The sequence below is a fragment of the Nerophis lumbriciformis genome, linkage group LG03 (assembly GCF_033978685.3).
Source record: "Nerophis lumbriciformis linkage group LG03, RoL_Nlum_v2.1, whole genome shotgun sequence".
NCBI classification, from domain to species: Eukaryota; Metazoa; Chordata; class Actinopteri; order Syngnathiformes; family Syngnathidae; genus Nerophis; species Nerophis lumbriciformis.
Genome location: NC_084550.2, coordinates 7,400,499 through 7,417,288, shown reverse-complemented (window position 1 = coordinate 7,417,288; position 16,790 = coordinate 7,400,499). Strand labels below are relative to the sequence as shown.

At 39.6% G+C, this 16,790-nt stretch overlaps 1 protein-coding gene across 3 annotated transcripts in view; it reads right to left on the bottom strand.

Annotated features, from left to right (window-relative positions):
• Positions 1 to 13,873, bottom strand: part of LOC133578402 (uncharacterized) — a 61,774-nt gene extending 47,901 nt beyond the window's left edge. For all 3 annotated transcript variants that reach the window (XM_061932815.1, XM_061932825.1, XM_061932805.1), the window contains exon 1: positions 13,549 to 13,873. In XM_061932815.1, coding sequence (XP_061788799.1) covers positions 13,549 to 13,720 — 172 coding nt within the window. In that variant the 5' untranslated portion in view covers positions 13,721 to 13,873. The remainder of the gene's footprint in view (positions 1 to 13,548) is intronic.
• Positions 13,874 to 16,790: the final 2,917 nt, after the last annotated feature.

The window sequence follows — 16,790 nt, the reverse complement described above, 5'->3', positions numbered from 1 at the left end:
TTCAATTGGGGAAGGTCATTTTTAATTCATGTTAACATTAAAGCTCACTAGCACTAGCTTGTTTCTCCTGTAATTGAGCAGTGTCACCGCAGCCGAAGATGTTTATCAAATTGTTATCAATCACGGTTTTTACAATAATTTTATTTAAACCGGTAATTCTAACCTTGGGGTTTATCATTGCATTCCTTCTCACGACTCATGAGTCACAACTTCCAAGTCTGAGTCAAATCTCAACTGTGTGACGGCAAGTCGAAAGTCAAGTCACAAGTCTTTTTTTTTTTTCTTCTTCTTTTTTTATTAAATCAACATAGAAAAAAAACACGATACACTTTCAACTAGTGCAGGGGTCGGCAACCTTTACCACTCAAAGAGCCATTTTGACCCGTTTCACAAACGAAAGAAAACAATGGGAGCCACAAAACTCTTTTGAAATTTAAAATGAAATAACACTCCATAGAATGTTTTTTTTTGTTTTGTGCTATGTATAAACCAGGGGTGTCAGACACGCGGCCCGCACCTTACTATGAAAATGTAATGTTAGTGCGGCCCGCAAGTTTTATATGAATGGCGCTTGACAGCGTCATACTTTCCAACCCTCCCGATTTTTCCGGGAGTCTCCCGAACTTCAGGGCAACTATTCTCTCGAATGTCTGCTGATTTTCACCCAAACAATAGTAAGGGCGTGCCGTGATGGCACTGCCTTTGGCGACCACTACAACCTGTACATGCAGCGTGCCAGCCCAGTTACATGTTATATGAGGCTTTTGCAGACACACATGAGTGACTGCAAGGCATACTTGGGCAACAGCCATACAGGTCACACTAAGGGTGGCCGTATAAACAACTTTAACACTGTTACAAATATGCGCCACACTGTCAACCCACACCAAACAAGAATGGCAAACACATTTCGGGAGAACATCCGCACCGTAACACAACAAAAACACAACAGAACAAATACCCAGAATCCCATGCAGCACTAACTCTTCCGGGCTACATTATACACCCCCGCTACCACCAAACCCCGCCCCCCCACACATCAACCCCGGCCATCTCAACCAACGCACGGAGGGGGTAGCGGGGGTGTATAATGTAGCCCAGAAGAGTTAGTGCTGCATGGGATTCTGGGTATTTGTTCTGTTGTGTTTATGTTGTGTTACGGTGCGGATGTTCTCCCGAAATGTGTTTGTCATTCTTGTTTGGTGTGGATTCACAGTGTGGCGCATATTTGTAGCAGTGTTAAAGTTGTTTATACGACCGCCCTCAGTGTGACCTGTATGGCTGTTGCCCAAGTATGCTTGCAGTCACTTACGTGTGTAAGCGAAGGCCGCATACAACATGTGACTGGGCTGGCACGCAGACAGTATGATGAAAAAGCGGACGCGACGACAGGTTGTAGAGGACGCTAATAAAGGCAGTGCCATCACGGCACGCCCTCAATATTGTTGTCCGGGTGAAAATCGGAGAACATTTGCCCCGGGAGATTTCCGGGAGAGGCACTGAAATCCGGCCGGGAAAATCGGGAGGGTCGGCAAGTATGCAGCTGAGCCGCATCAGAGTGGTCAAAGAGCCGCATGCGGCTCCGGAGCCGCGGGTTGCAGACCCCTGAACTAGTGCATCAACCCCAAAAAAAAACCTCCCTCCCCCATTCACACTCATACACACCCACTCACACAAAAGGGGTTGTTTCTTTCTGCTACCAATATTCTGGTTCCCACAACATGGACAACACTTCTGCAAGGGACACAGTCCCTGAAGCACACTTGATTGTATGTGCTGCTGGTCCACTAACATTTTCATTTAATTACTATTTTTATTTTTATGTAATTATTTTTATATTGTTTTACTTTCTTTTTTATCCAAGAAAATATTTATGTATCTTATCTGAAAAAAAAAAGAAAAGAAAAAAAGGACCCTATCTTCACCAGACCAGGTTGTAAAGGAAATTAGATTTGTTTAAAGGGTTTTTGAAACCAGGTCTAGTCCAGATAATGTCCAAGTCGGGTTCAGCAACACACGCCTTCATTCATGTACCGGTACACTGAAAAAAATAAAAAAAATAATAATAAAAAAAATTGGGGAACACAACAGATTGCAAATAATATATAAACAAAATTACATTTTCAAAAAAATAAAAAAATAAAAAAAAATAAAAATGTATGTACAGTCCAGATTATGTTCAGGTCACTCAAAATTAGGGAGTCTTTGTTTGTGCAATTTAAAGGGGAACTGTACTTTTGGGGGGGAATTTTACCCATCATTTACAATCCCTGTGTAAGAAAAGTACATACATGTCTTTCTTTTTTTATGCATTCTAATTATAATATACGAGGTGGCTAACGATGAAGCTAATAGGAGTAATCTATTGCACCCATAAAGACCTCTAAAAACATCCAAAATACTCCATTTATATGTCGCGACCTGAATATTAACCAAGTATTAGCGCTATTGTTATTATAAGCGCTAACGCAGAGGAACTACTATTATCGGCAGCGCAGAGAGGTAACTAGCTTATGCAGCTATTGACATACTGAGCTGCTGCACCGCCTCTGAGCTGGTAAAAGTTAATTCTAGATTATACATCATGCCTCTCACCTGTATTGTAGAAGGTTGTGATCTTAAAACCGAGAAGTTGGTCAACTTTGACATTTAAATTAAACTCGGAGATGGCGAGAAAGACACACAAAAAAGCTTGTTTGCACTAGGGCTGCAACAACTAATCGATTAAATTCGATTATGAAAATAGTTGGCGATTAATTTAGTCATCGATTCGTTAGATCTATGCTATGCGCAGAGGCAATTTTTTTTTTTTTTTAATAAACCTTTATTTATAAACTCCAACATGTACAAACAGCTGAGAAACAATAATCAAAATAAGTATGGTGCCAGTATGCTGTTGGAAAGGATAGAAATGTAGTTAGTCTCTTTTATTCGATTATTAATCGATTAATCGAAGTAATAATCGACAGATTAATCAATTATCAAATTAATCGTTAGTTGCAGCCCTAGTTTGCAACCACTATTTTTTTCTTACCTAAATAAAGATCTTGATTAATTATTTGTCAAAACGGGAAGATAGAAAAATCCTATCAGTTTCCATCCCAGTCAGAGCAGACATTGTACAGTAAGTGATTGTTTTATTATGTTTGTAGTTTGTATTTCTTGTTTAGCACTTAGTAATACTGCTACTTGCTGGATCTGCCTATCACTCAGCTTCTAAAACATGTACATACAGTAGCTCATCCTCCTAATATCCAGCTTCAAAAATATAAGATCATCATTTGTCCCAAAATAGTCTTTGTTGTTTCTCAAAAAGTTAGCAATGGTTAGTAGCAGTTGTTGTTGTTGTTGTTGAAGGAAATAGCGAACGTTGTAATGCATCTGTGAAATGAATGCACTGACGTATGCTTAAAATGAGCAAAATACGTAAATATTACATGCCATCATAAATGTGTCTGTTACTTTATTACATATATATATATTTGCAGCATGTATATAAGGATGTTTTAGATTTTTATAGGTGGAATAGAGGAAATCCCATTGGGTCATTTGCTAGCTGACTTTTGCTAGCGTTTTTTTTTTTTTACAAGTTAGAATGCATAAAAAAGAAAAACGTATGTGTGCTTGTCTCAAAGAAGGATTGTGAATGAAAAGTGCACCTCGAATCCGAGTCCCCATCTAATGGCACACACTCAAAATCACAGATATAACATAACGCACGCTAATCTCGTGTCACATTTCTCAACATGCCTTCCCTTTACTGGCTCCAAGTTACTTTTATAGTCCGATTTAAAATTGTAATGACTGTTTCTAAGCGCTTACACTGAGTGACCTCACTCTATCTCTACTGCAGCCTTACTACCTCCTAGGCCAGGGGTTGGCAACCCGCGGCTCCGGAGCCGCATGCGGCTCTTTGATCACTCTGATGCGGCTCAGCAGCTTACTTGCTGAACCCCCCGATTCTCCCGTGAGACTTCCGGACTTCAGTTTCTCTCGCAGAAAACTCCCCCGGGATTAATATTCGCCGAAAGGGCGTACCATGATGGTACAACATTTGGCGCCTTCTACAATCTATATCAACAGCGTACTATCCCAACACTTGTTATACAATATACATCTTCTGCTTCCACACGTACGTGACAGCAACGCATACTTGGTCAACAGCCACACAGGTTACACTGACGGTGACCATATAAAACAACTTTAACACTCTTACTAATAATGCGCCACACTTTGAACCAAAACCAAACAAGAATGACAAACACATTTCGGGAGAACATCTGCACCTTAACACAACATAAACACAACAGAACAAACACCCAGAATCCCATGCAGCCCTGACTCTTCCGGGCTACATTATACACCCCTGCTACCACCAAACCCCGCCCCCACCCCAACCCTCACACATCAAACCCCCCCCCCTCTCTCTCTCTCTCTCTCTGTGTGTCGATTGAGGTGGGCGGGGTTTGGTAGCGGGGGTGTATAATGTATCCCGGAAGAGTTAGGGCTGCATTAACCTACTCAGTGGCCTAGTGGTTAGAGTGTCCGCCCTGAGATCGGTAGGTTGTGAGTTCAAACCCCGGCCGAGTCATACCAAAGACTATAAAAATGGGACCCATTACCTCCCTGCTTGGCACTCAGCATCAAGGGTTGGAATTGGGGGTTAAATCACCAAAATGATTCCCGGGCGCAGCCACCGCTGCTGCCCACTGCTCCCCTCACCTCCCAGGGGGTGATCAAGGGTGATGGGTCAAATGCAGAGAATAATCTCGCCACACCTAGTGTGTGTGTGACAATCATTGGTACTTTAACTTTTAACTTTAACTTTTTTAACTTTGCATGGGATTCTGGGTATTTGTCCTGTTGTGTTTATGTTGTGTTAAGGTGCAGATGTTCTCCCGAAATGTGTTTGTCATTCTTGTTTGGTGTGGGTTCACAGTGTGGCGCATTATTAGTAAGAGTGTTAAAAAAAAAAAGTATACCGCCACCGTCAGTGTAACCTGTGTGGTTGTTGACTAAGTATGCGTTGCTGTCACCTACGTGAGCAAGCAAAAGCCACATACAACGTGAGGCTGATCAGGCACGCTGTTCATTGTAAGTGCTGTATGCTGTACCAACACGGCACGCATGACGCTAACAAGCGCCATTCAGTTAAAACCCGCGTGCCGCACCAGCTTTCAAATCCTATATAAAAGGTGTGGGCAGCGTGTCTGAGACCCCTGGTTTAAACATAGCGCAAAGTAAAAAAAAATCTCCGTATACAGTGTTAATTCATTTAAAATTTCATAAATTTTTTGCGGCTCCCATAGTTTTCTATAATTTGTGAAACTGGTCAAAATGGCTCTTTGACTGGTATAGGTTGCCGACCCCTGTCCTAGGCTTTGGACCAGCTCCTCCTAGTTGTGCCCAAAGCTAGGCTCAAAACCAGAGGAGATGGAGCCTTTGCAGTAGCAGCTACTAGACTGTGGAACAACTGTCCTTTCTCCGATGGATCCTCTTGTCGCCCAGGTACCTTAAATCAAGGCTAAAATGTACTCATTTTCTTCTTGGCATTTATATCTAGTCAGGGAGGTTATCTTAACTGTTATTTACCTATTTTCATATATCAAAATGTTTTATTTAAAGGGGAACATTATCACAATTTCAGAAGGGTTAAAACCATTAAAAATCAGTTCCCAGTGGCTTATTTTATTTTTCAAAGTTTTTTTCAAAATTTTACCCATCACGCAATATCCCTAAAAAAAGCTTCAAAGTGCTTGCTTTTAACCATCGTTATATACACCCGTCCATTTTCCTGTGACGTCACATAGTGATGCCAACACAAACAAACATGGCGGATAGAACAGCAAGTTTATAGCGACATTAGCTCGGATTCAGACTCGGATTTCAGGGGCTTAGGCGATTCAACAGAATACGCATGTATTGAAACGGATGGTTGTAGTGTGGAGGCAGGTAGCGAAAACGAAATTGAAGAAGAAACTGAAGCTATTGAGCCATATCGGTTTGAACCGTATGCAAGCGAAAACGACGAAAACGACACGACAGCCAGCGACACGGGAGAAAGCGAGGACAAATTTGGCGATCGCCTTCTAACCAACGATTGGTATGTGTTTGTTTGGCATTAAAGGAAACTAACAACTATGAACTAGGTTTACAGCATATGAAATACATTTGGCAACAACATGCACTTTGAGAGTGCAGACAGCCCAGTTTTCATCAATTAATATATTCTGTAGACATACCCTCATCCGCACTCTTTTCCTGGGGGTCTGGCGGCAGATTTCTTTGACTTTATCGTTGGAAATGCATCTGCTTTGAGTGTCGCAGGATATCCACACATTCTTGCCATCTCTGTCGTAGCATAGCTTTCGTCGGTAAAGTGTGCGGAACAAACGTCCAATTTCTTGCCACTTTGGCATCTTTGGGCCACTGGTGCAACTTGAATCCGTCCCTGTTCGTGTTGTTACACCCTCCGACAACACACCGACGAGGCATGATGTCTCCAAGGTACGGAAAACAGTCGAAAAAAACGGAAAATAACAGAGCTGATTTGACTCGGTGTTTGAGAAAATGGCGGATTGCTTCCCGATGTGACGTCACAAAGGCGTTTAATTCGCCAAAATTCACCCATTTAGAGTTCGGAAATCGGTTAAAAAAATATATGGTCTGTTTCTGCAACATCAAGGTATATATTGACGCTTACATAGGTCTGGTGATAATGTTCCCCTTTAATGTGATTATTTTAAGATCTAGTTCTAGTATTTGTGCAACCTGCTGTGATACATTTGACGTTTTACACAAAACTGTTGGTGCTTTTAGATGTGCTATATAAATGAATACCTTGAACTGACCTGCACATGCCACATCTTTACAGGTTTACAAAAAAAAGTAACACCATTATTACTTTTCTTGGTAACTAATATAAGTAGTTATTTTTGGAGGAATTACATGTTAATGAATGAGAAGCAATTTTACCAACTGGTGTTTCATCAGTGGACAACATATGTTGTTGTATTATTTGGACATACAGTCGTGGTCAAAAGTTTACATACACTTGTGAAGGATATAAAGTCATGGCGGTCTTGAGTTTCCAATAATTTCTACAACTCTTATTTTTTTGTGATAGAGTGATTGGAGCACATACTTGTTGGTCACAAAAAACATTCATGAAGTTTGCTTCTTTTATTATTTTATTATTGGTCTACTGAAAATGTGACCAAATCTGCTGGTTTCCAAAAAAAAGTAACACTATAATTACTTTTCTTGGTAACGAATAGGAGTAGTTATTTTGGGAGGAATTACATGTTAATGAATGAGAAGCAGTTTTACCGACTGTTGTTTCATCAGTGGACAACATATATTATTGAATTATTTGGACATATAGTCATGGTCAAAAGTTTACATACACTTGTGAAGGATATAAAGTCATGGCGGTCTTGAGTTTCCAATAATTTCTACAACTCTTATTTTTTTGTGATAGAGTGATTGGAGCACATACTTGTTGGTCACAAAAAAACATTAATGAAGTTTGGTTCTTTTATGAATTTATTATGGGTCTACTGAAAATGTGAGCAAATGTGCTGGGTCAAAAGTATACATACTTGGCAAGTTTCACTGCAAAAAGGCGCTTTTGGTAGCCATCCACAAGCTTCTGCTTGAATTCTTGACCACTCCTCTTGACAAAATTGGTGTAGTTCGGCTAAATGTGTTGGTTTTCTGACATGGACTTGTTTCTTCAGCATTGTCCACACAGGACTTTGGGAAGGACATTCTAAAACCTTAATTCTAGCCTGATTTAGCCATTTCTTTACCACTTTTGATGTGTGTTTGGGGTCATTGTCCTGTTGGAACACCCAACTGCGCCCAAGACCCAAACTATTAATCGATTTAAACTATTACACAAACATGGGGTCTGGTTCAAATATAGAGATGAGGGTCTTTAATTTATTAACCTGCTGTTGTACTCTGTCTCAAAGTGTTAACATGTGCTCAATGTTTCCTTACCATTATTGCTATGTTGTCTATTACCATTATTGCTATGTTGTCTATTACCATTGTTGGTATTTTGTCTATTACCATTGTTGGTATATTCATTATTCCTACATTGTTGATACAAATTATTGTTACAGTGTAGTAATTATTGTTACCTGTGCTAATACCACTATGATACAACATCTGTATTATATTCCTTGAACAAAGTAAGAGTGAAACTCATGTGAATAATCACTGAATGGAGAACTGGGGGTGGGATTAAATAAAGTATCTTCTTCCCACTCCCTTTCAGGCAAAACTGGACAATCATGCATTACATACTCTACATTACCTTTTGCACTATATTCATTTATATTATTATGTGTTGTCAACTTTGTACTTTTTTATGTCATTGCCTGAAATAAATAAATACATTAAAAAAAATGAAATGAGATCCAACCGTGCCCAAGACCCAACCCCCGGGCTCAATACTTTAGGTACAGGTAATTCTCCTTTTTTCATTGTCCCATTTACTCTCTGTAAAGCACCAGTTCCATTGGCAGCAAAACAGACCCAGAGCATAATACTACCACCACCATGCTTGACAATAGGCATGGTGTTCCTGGGATTAAAGGTCTCACCTTTTCTCCTCCAAACATATTGCTGGGTATTGTGGCCAAACAGCTCATTTTTTGTTTCATCTGACATCACATGGACAAAGATAAGACCTTCTGGAGGAAAGTTCTGTGGTCAGATGAAACAAAAATGGAGCTGTTTGGCCACAATACCCAGCAGTATGTTTGGAGGAGAAAAGGTGAGGCCTTTAATCCCAGGAACACAATCACAAAAAAATAAAGAGTTGTAGAAATTATTGGAAACTCAAGACAGCCATGACATTATGTTCTTTACAAGTTTATGTACATTTTTGACCACGACTGTATAACATTGGTCATGGCGATGCATAGAGCTACTATTACAGTATCTGACATTGTATCTGATATGCAATACAAAATGAATAGCTAACGTAGACTGACCATACGTCCTCTTTTCCGCGGACATGTCCTCTTTTGCGGGCCTGTCCGGGCGGAGTTTCTTAAATGCCTCAAATGTCCGGCATTTTGAGTTAGGGTTGCATATATTTTCAACGTACGTTCAGGGTTAAGAAGGGGTTAAAAACAAAACAAATTGTGCACGCAGCAGCATTGGTGAGGGAGGGGCAGAGACAGAGAGAGAGAGAGAGAAAGAGAGTTATGATAAACGCGCATGCGTCGCCAGGCTCTGCTTTTTATCCATAGATTTATCAGATTTAATTTTGTATTATCTATAGCAGGGGTGTCAAAAGTGTGCCCCGGAGGCCATTTGCGACCCACAGCTAATGTTTTAAAGGCCCACGGCACAGACTAAAAATACTATTAAAATAAACTAAAACATAACAAAAGTGAAATAAAAAAGCTTAAAGGTGAAATGTAATTTAGAAAAAGGTGCAATGTTGACTAATAAAACAAAGCTGTTTTTTTTTCTTTCAAACTGTCATTGTTCAGAACATTATATTGAATCAAAATCAATGTTATTATGAATTATTGACCTATCCAAGGTTCCCATTACCGGTACTTCACATCAAATATTCCACTAAGAAAAATATTTTTTGGGGAAGATTTTGCATATGTTGTGTTTGCCATTAAAAACATAGTTTTGTTTGACAAAAAAGGGCGGAAAACAAACAAACAAAAAACAACATAAAAAAACAAAACATTTTGAAATTAGGAATAGATCTGAAGTTGATGTAGACTCCAGAGATTTAAGCGTTAAATATAAAATGTATGTATGCCCTGGCACACCATTATCATCATTTCATCACCCAAGCAAAACACTTTTTACATTTTTATAATGAAATTAATACACCTACAACTTTTTAAATAAAAACATAGAAAAAACTACCAGCAGCGGTAAAGTTTAGATCCATGAAGGAAAGAAGAAAGTGAATGAATGTTTATAACTGAATACATTTATATATGTCATACTTGCCAACCTTGAGACCTCCGATTTCGGGAGGTGGGGGCGTGGTCGGGGGGGGAGGGGGCGTGGTTAAGAGGGGAGGAGTATATTGACAGCTAGAATTCACCAAGTCAAGTATTTCATATATATACAGTATATATATATATATATATATATATATATAGTATATATATATATATGTATATATATTATCTAAACACAGTTTGTGTGCATATTTTCAGGATATATATATCCTGAAAATATGCAAACAAACTGTGTTTAGATAATTGATACTTCAAACTTGCATAAATAAATATTAAGGAATATAACATAACTTGGCTTCTGAGAGTTTCAAAATGTAATGAATAAAATGCTAAAGTTGTTGATAAACAAGCAATTATTTTAATAATTAAATATGGTCATTTTAAATGAATTATTATGATAATTTAAAATCAATTATTTCAAATACGTTTATTTTAATGTATAATTCTATGGCTGGATGTAATAAGGAGTCACGAAAAAATACAAATAAAAATACAATTAATTAGGTTGTTTTTAGCAAAATATAGTAAAAATGTATTTAGTTTTTTTTTTAAAAATTAATAAATATATTTATTTTTAGGTAAGATAAACATAATAATACAATTTTTCTCTAGTCTGGATGATTTAGTTCTTGTCACCCTGTTGTCCTCCCGTCATGAAAAAAGGCTGTCCTCACTCAGGTCTGCATGGAGCTGGAGGGGGCGTGGCTTTCAGCTCCGGCTGAAAATCGGGAGATTTTCGGGAGAATGTTTGTCCCGGGAGTTTTTCGGGAGAGGCGCTGAATTTCGGGAGTCTCCCGGAAAATTCGGGAGGGTTGGCAAGTATGATATATGTATACCTTTTTTTTTTTTAATGAATTAAGTAACATTTATGACAACCTTTTTCCAAAACACAATATAGAATGTGAGATACAACAGTATAATGCATACATTTATCATTTTTTTTCAAGACGCTTACAAAAAAGTGGGGCCCCAAAATTTTACTGTGGGACCCCATTTTTATGACTTGATGGGGTCCCTGGGACCCCATTTTGAAAATTCCTAGCGCCAACATCTATATCTATCTATCTATCTTCGACCCAACTCTCTCGTTTGAATCACACATTAAGAGTGTTACTAAAACGGCCTTCTTTCATCTCCGTAATATCGCTAAAATGTGTTCTATTTTATCTACTAGCGACGCTGAGATCATTATTCATGCGTTCGTTACGTCTCGTCTCGACTACTGTAACGTATTATTTTCGGGTCTCCCTATGTCTAGCATTAAAAGATTACAATTGGTACAAAATGCGGCTGCTAGACTTTTGACAAGAACAAGAAAGTTTGATCATATTACGCCTATACTGGCTCACCTGCACTGGATTCCTGTGCACTTAAGATGTGACTTTAAGGTTTTACTACTTACGTATAAAATACTACACGGTCTAGCTCCGTCCTATCTTGTCGATTGTATTGTACCATATGTACCGGCAAGAAATCTGCGTTCAAAGAACTTCGGCTTATTAGTGATTCCCAGAGCCCCAAAAAAGTATGCGGGCTATAGAGCGTTTTCTATTCGGGCTCCAGTACTATGGAATGCCCTCCCGGTAACAATTAGAGATGCTACCTCAGTAGAAGCATTTAAGTCCCATCTTAAAACTCATTTGTATGCTCTAGCCTTTAAATAGACCTCCCTTTTAGACCAGTTGATCTGCCGTTTCTTTTCTTTTCTCCTCTGCTCCCCTCTTTCTTGTGGAGGGGGGGCTGGGAACATCTCTGCGCTGCTGACCCGTCTCCGTTCGGGATGGTGTCCTGCTGGCCCCACTATGGACTGGACTCTTACTATTACCGTATTTTCCGCACCATAAGCCGCCCTGGGTTATAAGCCGCGCCTTCAATGAACGGCATATTTCAAAACTTTGTCCACCTATAAGCCGCCCCGTGTTATAAGCCGCATCTAACTGCGCTAAAGGGAATGTCAAAAAAACAGTCAGATAGGTCAGTCAAACTTTAATAATATATTAAAAACCAGCGTGATGTGGGCGCGCATGGAGTCGTATATCAACATGGACGGAGCTGCGTGAAAAAAGCCACCCGGCCTCTTCGCGTAAACTTCCCTTAACCACTCGCTCACCTTTTCTTCATCCATCCATCCCTTCGAGTTAGCTTTTATGATGACGCCGGCTGGAAAGGTCTCTTTTGGCAAGGTCTTCCTTTTGAATATCACCATGGGTGGAAGTTTCTGGCCATTAGCATGGCAAGCTAGAACCACAGTGAAGGATGACTTCTCATTCCCTGTGGTGCGAATATTCACCGTACGTGCTCCCGTTGTATCCACAGTGCGGTTCACAGGAATATCAAAAGTCAGTGGAACCTCGTCCATGTTGATAATGTTCTCTGGCCGGATCTTTTTTTCAGCTATCTTGTTTTTACAATATGCACGGAAAGTAGCCAGCTTTTCTTGAAAGTCTTTAGGCAGTTGCTGTGAAATAGTAGTCCGTGTGCGGATGGAGAGATTGCGTCTTTTCATGAACCGGAAACCTGTCGCTTAGTAGGAGCCATTTTGTGGTCTTTACAGATGTAAACACACAAAGGAAATGAAACGTAATATCCGCGCGCTTCTTCTTCTTCTACGGGGGCGGGTGGTTGCTTACAGTAGAAGAAGAAGCGCTTCCTCTTCTATGGGGGCGGGTGCTTACCTTGGCGGTTGCTTGCGTAGAAGAAGAAGCGCTTCCTGTTCTACGGGGAAAAAAGATGGCGGCTGTTTACCGTAGTTGCGAGACCTAAACTTTATGAAAATGAATCTTAATATTAATCCATATATAAAGCGCACCGGGTTATAAGCCAGTGCGCACTGTCAGCTTTTGAGTAAATTTGTGGTTTTTAGGTGCGGCTAATAGTGCGGAAAATACGGTATGTTGGATCCACTATGGACTGGACTCTCACAATATTATGTCAGACCCACTCGACATCCATTGCATTCGGTCTCCCCTAGAGGGAGGGGCGGGGGGTTACCCACATATGCGGTCCTCTCCAAGGTTTCTCATAGCCATTCACATCGACGTCCCACTGGGGTGAGTTTTTCCTTGCCCTTATGTGGGCTTTGTACCGAGGATGTCGTTGTGGCTTGTGCAGCCCTTTGAGACACTTGTGATTTAGGGCTATATAAATAAACATCGATTGATTGATTGATTGAACACTGCTGTCAACAGAGGAGAAAAAAATGCTTTATTTAAATAAATATATTATTTATAAAGCAAGTTCGAGTATCATTGGCAAATGTTCACCTAGTCCCGGCCTTGGCACGTATATATGTGTCCTCTTTTTGGGATTTCAGAATATGGTCAGCCTAGTTAACGAATTATTGAGATCGTTGACTAATGAGAATCGCATCACTGGTTAAAGAGTAAGCGCCAACATGAAGTATAATAGCAAGTACAGAGTAATAATGATGTAATCTAATCTTGCCGCCATTTTGGATTCTATATTTGTACTATAGGCTACTGTAGACTGTTCTAAATGATTAAGAAAGAAAGTTAACAAACATGTAAACATACTTTACCTCCTAGCACAGTTTGAGTCTTTCTAACAGCTTCCAGTTGTCGTCGATGTCGCTCCTTCTCGTCTCTTGTTCGAGAAAGTTCCTCCTCGTACGACGCCATTGTTCTTTCAACCAGTCCGAATATTTCATCAGCAGCCGCCATTAGTCGCTCTCTTATCAATTCTCTCAGCATGTTGAATGTTTTCTTCCCCAGTCGATTGGAATTCTGGCCCCTTTGAGTGGTTTTACAGATTTTTTTGAGGGATGTTTCTACTAAAAAAAACGGTATCCTTTTGAGGTGTCGCTAACTTCCGCCCTTTTCTTCTTCTGTTGAGTTTTACGACACCCGAAGCCACAGTGTGTACACTGCTGCCACCTTGCGACCGTATTGTTTATTGTTTATTGAATGGATCCCCATTAGCTGACGCCAAGGCGACTGCTAGTCTTCCTGGGGTCCATATAGGAGCATACAAAATTAAAATACAAAGAATACATGCAATAACAGACATTATACAATGGAAAAATACAACATAAGATAAAAAGCTAGTTAAAACCAGTATTAAAAATTCACGTCATGTGGGCAGCTGCAATAGGTGTATCTTCAAAGCTGTCTTGAATGACAATTTACTTTGTGAGAGATTAATGTGAGATGGCAACCCATTCCAGAATGATGTACATCTATACATGACTGTATGTTTGAGGAGATTGGTCCTGGGAGCAGGAAGTGCCAAATAGCCATTGCTGGCATTCCTAGTGTCATGAATATGTGTGTTAGTTGATTTTAAAAACTGTTTGTAAAAGTAATCTGGTGATTGATCTAAAATGATAGTTCTAAAGAACATAAGGAGACTACAATACATCTTTTGTTCAACAGACAACCAGGACAGGCGTGAATGCATAAATGAAATATTAGTGTGCAAAGAACATTTAAGTACCAGTCTAGCTGCTCTGTTCTGAACAAGTTGCAGTTTGTTCAGGTCAGACTTAGTCGTAGCGGACCATATTATAGGACAGTAATGAAGATGGCAGAAAACCAAGGACTGTATGACTTGAGCCATTGTTGAGGATGTCAAGAAGGTGGAGCACTTCCTGACCATGGCTAAACCTCTTCCCATTTTCATTGAAATACCATCAATATGATCGGACCATGACAGTTGACTGTCTAATAGCACACCAAGCAATTTTGCTTTTTTGACCTGCTCAATACGTATGTCTGACATTAAAATATGAAGCTGTGGGTCATCAAACAAGCATATGCCTGGATCCAAAAATAATGCTTTTTGTTTTGTCAATATTCACAACAAGTTTACTATCATTTACCCAGCGGGACACTCTCTCCAGGTCCTGATTTAAGTTATTTTCTAGGTCATTTAAGGTAGAGGCAGTACTGTATAGAGTTGTGTCATCTGCATACATAACCATATTGGTATATTATTGAAGACTTAAGATATTGAAGACTACCATTATCTTCATCATTACCATTTAAATGTAAGCACACGTACAATGTAATAACCAGGTGTGGACTCGAGTCACATGACTTGGACTCGAGTCACATGACTTGGACTCGAGACTTGATGACTTTAGACTAGACTTGACAAAATGTTAAGAGACTTGCAACTCGACTTAGACTTTAACATAAATGACTTGTGACTTCACTTGGACTTGAGCCTTTTGACTTGACACGACTTGCTACTTTCCCCAAAACCCAACAATTAAAAAGTTATTTGGGAGCGCTCCGTATCTTTCATTTTCTTCGTCTGTGTCTATCAGCGTGTTGTTCCTGTCAGCTGGTGTGCTCTCAGTACAACAGTCAATCAAATTAGATCTAAGTTGTTTTCATCACACAGCTCTCATCCAATCAAATTGCAGGACAACCACCGAACAAGTTGTGAAACAACGTAGCCAGTGAGAAACAATTATGCCAAAGTTGGTTTCGTTCGGGTACAAAAACTACGACTTGGTCAACAAAAAACGAATTGCCGTATGCAAACCACGCGGAGACGCAACAACTTCCAACTTCGTTCGACATTTGAAGTTGCACAAAGAAGGGTACGTTTTGAATGTAAGATAACGTTTATTGGCTAAGTAACGTGACTTTTATTTTCTGTGTAGTTAAATCAGTGAGGCTGTAAACTCACTGCTAACGTTATAACCATAGACATCTTATAAGGGTACGCAGCATCGAGCGCTGCTGCCTATGGCGCAGACGAGACGCGGGGCCGCCATCTTGGAGTGGTGATCCTCTCCACTCAGTGCAATTCACTTGGCAGGAGCAATGAACTGTCAGCGCATTTAATTCATCTTACCTCACTGAATACCACTGATTTGCACGCGCCTGTTTGTCATACGTGTAGCTATGATAAAAGACACATGTTTTATTATTCATAGTTTGCTTAACAGTAATACAATATTCTTATATGCTATAAGTGATTACGTCCGAGATCAAAACTGGGAATATAATCCCAGAGAAGGGGTAAAAAAGGGACAGCTATTATTAAATTGAAGAAACAATATGATTAGGTTATATATACATGCGTATATCCTACATAAACAATGTATGAATACATTCGATATCTATATATTTTACAGACTGTATCTCTGTTGCTGCAGCAGCAGAGAGTTTATTCTGTCTTGACACTTTGTATCATACTTGCCAACCTTGAGACCTCCGATTTCGGGAGGTGGGGGGTGGGGGGCGTGGTCGGGGGTGGGGTGGGGGGCGTGGTTGGGGGCGTGGTTAAGATATATATATATATATATATATATATATATATATAGAAATACTTGACTTTCAGCGAATTCTAGCTATATATATATATATATATAAATAAATAAAAGAAATACTTGAATTTCAGTGTTCATTTATTTACACATATACACACACATAACACTCATCTACTCATTGTTGAGTTTAGGGTTGAATTGTCCATCCTTGTTCTATTCTCTGTCACTATTTCAGAACACACACATTATACAAAAATACATTATAAAATCAATAAGAAAACGGGAGCTCTAATTTGGGAGTCTGAATTAGGATCAGAAGTTCCTATATAAACATTGTGTACTCACGTCGCCATTTTGTATTGATTACTGCAGCTGTGCACTGGATTCATTCACAAATACAAACTACAACTCACAAACACTTTAGAGTTAGGCTCCACCATCAGAATGTGTACTTAAACTTATAAAGATCACATGGATATTATTCAGTGAGTTGATACACCAAAACTAACCTGTTATACAGGAGGAAAAAGCACACAGGA